The sequence below is a fragment of the Phodopus roborovskii genome, unplaced genomic scaffold (genome assembly GCF_943737965.1).
Source record: "Phodopus roborovskii unplaced genomic scaffold, PHOROB, whole genome shotgun sequence".
Taxonomy (NCBI): Eukaryota; Metazoa; Chordata; class Mammalia; order Rodentia; family Cricetidae; genus Phodopus; species Phodopus roborovskii.
Window position 1 is genome coordinate 3,563,063 of NW_026126482.1, and position 7,819 is coordinate 3,570,881.

General features: G+C 53.3%; 1 protein-coding gene across 1 annotated transcript; it reads right to left on the reverse strand.

Moving 5' to 3' along the window:
- Positions 1–1,612: 1,612 nt before the first annotated feature.
- On the reverse strand, positions 1,613–7,276 carry LOC127229407 (spermatogenesis-associated protein 31D1). Its single transcript, XM_051194537.1, has 4 exons — positions 7,036–7,276; positions 6,227–6,266; positions 5,867–5,912; positions 1,613–5,321 (listed from the first exon to the last, which is right to left on the reverse strand). Exons 1-4 carry the CDS (start codon positions 7,219–7,221, stop codon positions 1,613–1,615), a joined length of 3,981 nt encoding a protein of 1,326 aa, XP_051050494.1. The 5' UTR covers positions 7,222–7,276.
- Between the last annotated feature and the right edge of the window lie 543 nt (positions 7,277–7,819).

Consider the following 7,819-nt stretch of genomic DNA (forward strand, 5'->3'; position numbering starts at 1 on the left):
TGCTTTGCAGGAGAGTCGGGCTCTGACCTGGTCCCCTTCCAGACAGAGCCCACTTTCCTAGTGAGCAGGGTTTGGCTTGAGCCCACCCAGCTGATTAAATGTCACCCTAGGTGGCGGTGCCTTCAGCGCACACCTGTGCACAGTGAGGCAGAAGGTGTCAGCCGTGGGTGTACGCAGAGGGCTGACCCAGAACGGCCTCTGTGAGATCTCAGGCTCAGCTGGCCTCAGAACTCGGGCTTAACTCGACAAGAGGCTGCTGGGCCAAGGCGGCCCCTTGCTTTCAGCAAGGTTGCCAGCCGCCTCGCCTGCTCCCTCGCCCATCTGCCTCCAGTTTCTGCATACCTTCGGGCCTTGGACTTACCCTACTGAGGTCACACTTTGATAGTTTGTCCTGTCGTAAGAGACAGGGTCTGAGGAAGAGCTAACCTCCCCCGTACCGGCTTTAGTCCCTTTTTCCTGTTTGAACCTCTCCAGATAAGCTACTTTCAATTAGCGTGTGGAAATTCTACCATCTTGAAGAGCATGGCTGCCTCCTGTCTGCAGTCTCCTAACTCAGTCTCGTGTAACCAGTCTACTGTGTTTCTCAAATCGTGTCTGTTAACTACTGGCCGGGGCAGCCCAAGCCATGCCTGGGCTCACTCTAGACTGCCATCAAATAGCACTTCGATCCTTCCTACAGTACACTGCCAATCGTGTCAGGCCACCCTGTGCACCTTACCATAGTTCACGCAGAATGGCAAACTCACCTCTCCCCGGTACACACTCCTTCCTGCCTCCCAGTCCTCCCTGGTCCTCCAGTTGTCCGTGTGTCCTACCTTATCTACTTCAACCAAATGTCCTCTCTTTACCCAGCCCTATGCAACGCACTCCATCCCTTTCAGAGCACCTTTCCTTGGGCCGCCAGTAATCCAGTGACCTCATGACTTGGTGTAAGCACCTCTAGACAGTCTTCCGGGACTCCAACCTAATAATCAATAAATGCAGGATGCTCTGCAGGAATGGATGCGGATGTTGAAGGGAGAGTCGCATACGGCATCTGATCACTGGTAACTGGTTCTTGGGCTTGGCCAAGTCCATCTCTCCTAAGAAACTAACCTGCCCACGTCAAATGATGATGACTTCATGCTAAGGGACAGCTGGTCTCAAGAATATAGACAGTCTGAGATGAGGACTAAGCTAAGGGTCAGGGTTGAAAGGAAAGCTACCTTCCCTGATCACGAGGGAGGGAAGAATCTCTTCTTGGTACATGAAACCATCCATCCTTTAGATATATGGCATCCGTCCTTTAACAAGAATTGGGAAATAGTTCATCTTTGAGAAGAAGGACACAGAGAGCAAAGCTTAACTGACTAGGTCCTTTCTCTAGAAGTAACACATGCCACACATCACACACACACACACACACACACACACACACACACACACACACACACACTTTAAGTAAATTTATTGGGTAAATCAATACTGACAGCAAAGGAAAATTACTGTTGGGTAGAAAACATATTCCGCAGGAAATCTAGAAAAGCGTTTTGCATGGGTAATGGAAACAGATCTCCCAACATTGCCTTCCACACAGAGAAGGGCAGTTGGGACACCCTGGCCAGCTTGATGCCTACAGATAGGACTTGGGCGGGACTCGGGCTCCCTGTGAAGCACCGCTGGGGGAGATCCCCATCATCTCCGCTCTTCCTGCAACGCCACACCTCTTAGGGGCGCTCTGCCCTTGTCCTGGGCTGCAGGACTCAGCCCTTTGCACTTGAGAGCGGGCAGATTGGCAGCGGGAGTGATACCTCTGGACAGCCTTTACCTGAGCCAGCTGTTGCACCTCCTGCTGAGTTTCTGCAGACCCCAGGAGGGGAGGAGGCACAGGTGTCTGGGGACAGGGGGTGACTGTCCCATGCCTGTGCCCCAGTGGTTTCCTGAGGATCACCCCAGGGTCTCTCACACTCTTTGAAGCTTCAATGTTCCCATAAAACTCACATCTCTTTTTGACGAGGCTTGTGCCCTTCACAGATGGTGAGGGGGAGCTGGCCTTGGCCAGGGACCTTTCCTGCCCTTTGTGTTTTCTTCCAGGGGACATCCACTGCAAGAAGCACTTCGCCGGGCTGCTGAATTGGTCCTGCGGAGGCTGCCCCTTACGTGACAGTGCCGGCGAAGATGTGTGTCCACGTGTTTCCTCTGGTGCCCTGGCCTGAACAGAGTGCCTCTTCCCTCTGGTTTGGGATGTCCCTAAGCCTGCATCCCCTCCACCAAATTTTCCTGCCTCAGCTGCCAGGGGAGACACTCTCCTGGCAGCCGGGGGACACTCCTTGTTCTGACACTTGCCTGACACATGTACAGGGAGCCAGGGACCCTGCCTTGGCTCCATGCTGACTCCCGCAGTGGGCAAGTGCACCCGCAGCACCTGAGAAGACACCATGTCCCCACCGGAGGGGCCCTGGCGTTTGGAAGTCATTTCTCCTGAGGCTGGGGCCACATCAGGCTGGCCTGCTGCCTGCCTGGGTAGCCTGCTCTCTGAGCGCAATACGGCTCCTCTGGACACCTGACTTTTATAGACAGATGTTCCAGGGTTGTGGGGAACTGACATTCTCTGCAGGGGTTGACATGTGTCTTGGGTGGCTGTCAAGGTCTCAGTGGACTGTGGGTGAAGACCACGGAGCTGCTCTCTCTTGAGTAGCTCCGTGGACCCCTCAGCCATGGAACCATCTTTCCTGCTTATCCTTTCCCCCTGAGGCCCCTGGGTGCTGGTTCTGGAAGCCAGTCTCTCATCTGTTGGCCCATCTGGCCTCATGGGCAGCTCTGAGCTATGTCTATTGTCTGATCCAGACTGCTGCCGGCTGCCTTTGTCCACCACACCGGGTGTCCAGGGCTGGGTAGGCTCTCTGCCACTTTGAGCTGTGCTAAGGTCTTTGTCTACAAACAGCTTGTTCTTGGAGGCCGGCCTCATCTGTCTCACAGGCCTGGAAACAGGGAGGGGCGTTTCTTGGATGGGCATGAAATTCAGTGTCCCCATCCTGTTTCTACTAGTGTTGCTTTGCAGGAACCTGGAGGGCTGGGCAGAATCCACGGCAGAAACGGCGGCGTCCGGGGGAAGGCGGAACTGAGAGAGAGAATGTGATGGCTCCACTTTTGTCTTGTAGGACTCTAAGGATTCCTCAACTCTTTGGGGAAGACCAAATGTCAACCTCCTGCCAAAGGTTTTAATGTGTTCTTCCAACATCTTTTCTTTGCTAGGACTGAGTGATAAACTCTGTTGGGTTTTCAATGTGTCCTTCTCACCTGCCAAAGGGGCCAGACGTCTTACCTGGCCGTGCGGTGTCTGGGGTGGGGGCTGAAGCTCGCTGATGGAATGCCATGACCTCCCCACAGTGCTAGGGATCTGGCCCTCATGGATCTCCTTCATTTTCCTGTTGAGGTGTTGCTCTAGTTCATTTTCAATCTTTTTCTGACACGGGCTCACCTTTGGGAGGCTTGAAAGTTGTCCTGACTGACTTGCTACTTGAGGCTCCTGGTCTGTCTTCAAGTCAGATTGCAGACTGCCCTTCCGGTCCCTCTGGAGACGGTGTTTTTGGCCAATACCTTGACTGTCCGTCTTTGCTTTTACCTCAGTCTCTTCTCTGGCACGTTTCTCCCAGATCCCGTTGTTAAATTTTCCAGATCCGCTGAGTACAATGGAGTGTGAGTCTTTGCTGCCCTGAAGCTTAAAGAGTGTGAGCCATGAGAGACCGTGACTCCTCCCCGACTCAGGGAAATCCACCAGCTCTGAATGAGGACACATGAGTGACAAGGACTCATTGATCCTGTGCGGCAGCCCCCAGCGGTGCTGGATGAGCCTCTTTCGGAGATGGTGCTCAAGTTTCTTCCGAAGCTCATCGGTGAGGGGGAAGTCTCCAAGAAGGATGGGCCTGGGAGTGTGGGCCTTGAAGGACTGGTTCACCAGAGAGATCTTGGGAGGGGAAGGACAAAATGTGTCCCGAGATTTTTGGACCACAGAGGGTAAACCCCACACTCTCTCCTGCTCTTTTTTCAAGACATTGTATTCCAGGTGCTGTGTTTCACATGGACCAAGAGGCTTTGCTTCATCCTGGGGTCTGTGAAAATGCACCCCACAGATCCTAATCTGGGACTGAGGAGACATTGTCAAGACAGAGACTGGGGAAGTGTTCTGACCCTGAGCCTGAGACTCAGCAGAAGGGTCACGTTGGGAATGAGATTGTGACGGGGTCTCGATCCGGGTCTGCGGCTGACTCTTAGTCACAGACAGAGGTGTGGGGAGAGTAACAGATGGGGAATCGTCAGCTGTGGGGGCTTCAGCCATGCTGTTAAATGTTGTGGTATGGTCATGTGAAGCAGTGGTGGTGTCAGGGTGCAAGGCCTCACTGTGCAGAGAGGGGAGACCCCAGAAGAGCTGGGCGGGTTTAGCTTCTGCATCATCTTCAGAGGTCTTGGAGTGAGGGGCCTGCTGGTGCGTGGGTTTGCCTTTGCTGCTTGCTGAATGAGAGGCAGCCAGCTCCTGTGACTTAGCCAATGTTTCTGCTGAGGACAGCTTCTCCGAAGAATAGGCTGACTTTATAAAATATTCTTTTTTCTCCTTATCCTTTGTGAGGAAATCACCCTCTTTTTTGTCTTGCCTTTTGAGTTGCACCAGAGCATCAGAGTTGGGAGGCAAGAGGTTTCCAGGCTCTGGAAGGTCCTCCTGCAAAGCGGCTTGAGAAGCATGGGGGTCTGGGAGATGTTGGTTAATGGAATGTGCCAAATCTGAAGATAACAGGTTGTGGGCAGCAGGCTGCTGCCGGGAAGGGTCTGGCAATGGCCGGCTTATATAGCCAGTGCCTTTGGTGTCTGGGACATTAACAGATACCTCACTAGGGCCGCTGACTGGAGACCTAGTGGTTTCCAGTGGGTAGACCACTTCTGCCTCTCTTGCTCCCTCTGTTGGAGGAGTAAAAGAGGTAAGTGTGTGGGGTGGGATAGGGTCCTGTTGAAATCTAGCTCTCAAGGAGGACATTGCCTCTGGCGGTAGGGAAGAAAGCCAGCTTTCCAAGTGAGCAAAGTGGTTAGGGGAGAGATTGGAGGGGTCCAGTGGTAAAGGCCCGGGTGGAGTGACTGGAGTTGGATGTCCTGGCTGGTTTTCTGTGTCACAGGTCTCTGTCGCAGGAGCTGTGGAAGCTAAGCAGGAATGAGAGTCATCGCCGTCTTTGAGGGTGGCCTGGGGGAGCACGTGACTGGCCTGGCCACTTGTTCTATGACACATACCGAAGACAGGCTCTGGATGTGGTAGTCCTTCATCCTGAGGGGCATCACACAGCTCTCCCAAGGGACTGCAGGGGACAAGAAGTTCAAGCTATAATAGAGCCGGTACGTGCACACAAGGACCTGCTCACCTAGCCAAGGGGCAGGCTCCTGTGCTTTGAGTGGCCATTCCTAGTGCCCATCCATGGAAGTCCACTAACCTTCCCCACACCCTGTTCCTATGTCTACCCCTCCTGGCAGAGCAGGATGCTTTGCATCCCTGGAAGCAAGGGATATGTGGGCGGAGGGGGCAGCAGAAAAGGATGTAAATGACCTACCTTTGTTGGTTTGTCTGCAGCTTTGTACTCTCCTCTGCTCTCTGGAAAGTTTCCCCACCTAAAACAAAAAACAAAAAACAAAAAAACAAACAAACAAAAAAGCAAGATTGTAGAGTAGAAAGAATGAAGGTAGAAACTATGGTTGCACAAGAGTTAGGAGAAAACACTTGGGCATCCCTAAAATCACTAAGAACCAGTGACAGATGGTCTTTTGAGAGGCCGCTCGGAATGTTCACACCTGGGAAGCTGTATTTGCAAACCCCTCCACCCATGATGCCCCCAGTGACACTCAAAACCGCTGCAGGATACACTGGTCAGTGATGTCCTCGCAGGTCTGAGCTCCTAGCAAAGAAGCACTGAACACAATGGCAGGGGACATAACCTGTGCTCCAAGGCAGCCATTACTCCCTCCTCCACATCTCACAGGAGCCCCGAGGGCCTGTGCCCGCTACCCAGGACCAGCACTGCTTCATAAGCAGGGGGGAATGGAGTGGGCACTCAGGGAAGTAGCTCGGGTCTGGCTGTCTTCATGACGGCTCTTTCCTGGCTAAGGGACCATGTATATAGCAAGTGACATCCTCACATCACAGGCCTGTAAGTGTGTGGAGAGGACATATGGGGAGCCCGGGACCATGAGGTCAAAGGCAGACACGTACCTTTAAGTGATTCCCTGGCTTCCTTGGCTTTCTCCTGTAGCTGTGAACAACAAGGGGAAATGAGCACATGGGTCTTACTTACTGGTTTTGCTGCTCTTCCTAAGATGTTGAGAATCCCATCACCCACGCACACCCTGAGGTCCACGGAAGACGGAGATGTGCCCACTTTAATATTAGCGGTGGCAGTGACTCCCTACTTTCACCCCTCCTCTGGAAAACTAAAGGACAATGTGGTGTTCCACGAGGACAGCATCCCCCCCCCCGCCCCGTGCTCCTTCTGAGACTCATGAGTCAAACATGGGTTCCGTCTCTCTTCAGAGACATCACCAACATTCAGCACTGTGATCCCGACCAGCTCAGCATGGAAGAAGGTAGGTGAAGGGACACACGATGTGGGGCAGGTCATGGATCACGTGGTCCGGGGTGGCTGGTCTCATTCTGAGAACTCAAGAGTGTAGCCAAGCCACCAGGACCAGTTTCCTGCTTAGTCCTGGAAACCTCAGCCACACACAGACAGGTGTACTGTGGGTGCCAGACACAAACCTTTGTCCTGCCTGCATCCCTCCCACGCCCTACTAGAACATGGCCTCTTGTCCCTGCACCTTCCCTCTCTTCTGCCCCCTCCCCTTCCCTCCTGCCCTCCCCTCCTCTCCCCTCCCCTCTCCGCTTTTGCCCCCTCTCATCCCCCCTCCCAGGGTCCCATCTTAGACATCCCCCTGACAGTCAAGCTCATCCGAGAGCCAGGGAACACAGAGAAGGGCCCCTCACCAATGGAGACTCTCTCTTGGGAACTCGCCATTCTTCCTTACCTTTTGGGTGCATTCCTTTTTCCACAGTGAGGGTAAAACCACTTTCAGTAGCAGGTAGCAGGTGCTCAGAAGCAGCAGCCCCAGCCCACTCAGTAGGGAGTAGTTGAGGTCTACATGACAGGGAGCTGGGCCAAAGGCCAGCCATGTCTCAGCGAGGCTATTGAGAGATGAGAGAATGTTCTCCATAGTGTAAACAGCATGGCTGACTGAGGTGACTGATTCTGAGGGTTGGTGGGCTGGACTAGAGTCCCAGGCCTGCATCACAGAGCAGGGGAGAGTCACAAGGGTTTCTGAGGGTGGGGATGAGGGTGTGTCTTCAGCCTTGCCCCACCCCCAGGGAGCTCTTCAGAGTTCTGCCCAACCCTGCTGCCCCCTCCTCCATCTGCCCTTTCCTCACACCTGTATTCCTCAGGGGAGCTCTCTGTCTGCTCCATCAGCAACCCAGGGGCTCACCCGTTCCCCTTGCTGCTTGAGATCTTGATTGGGGTCGCAGCAGCTCCAGTACCATGGTGTGTGGAGTTTGGCTTTTGCTCAGACATTCACAGCCTTGGCGACGCTGATACCCTTATGTATGTGCCATCTGCAGAATGTTTATCCCCTGTGCCTACTATATTCGTTTATCTTTGTGAATGTCAACTGCTCCCCTTTGAGTCTGTCTTGAATGTCTTTAGTGAAAGGGTCAGGGTCAAATCACAAAACTGATATAATTATTAAATGTATTTTATTGAATCCTGTTCTTGGATATAACTGTGTGTTTTCCTGCAGCTCCTGAACATTTGATTGG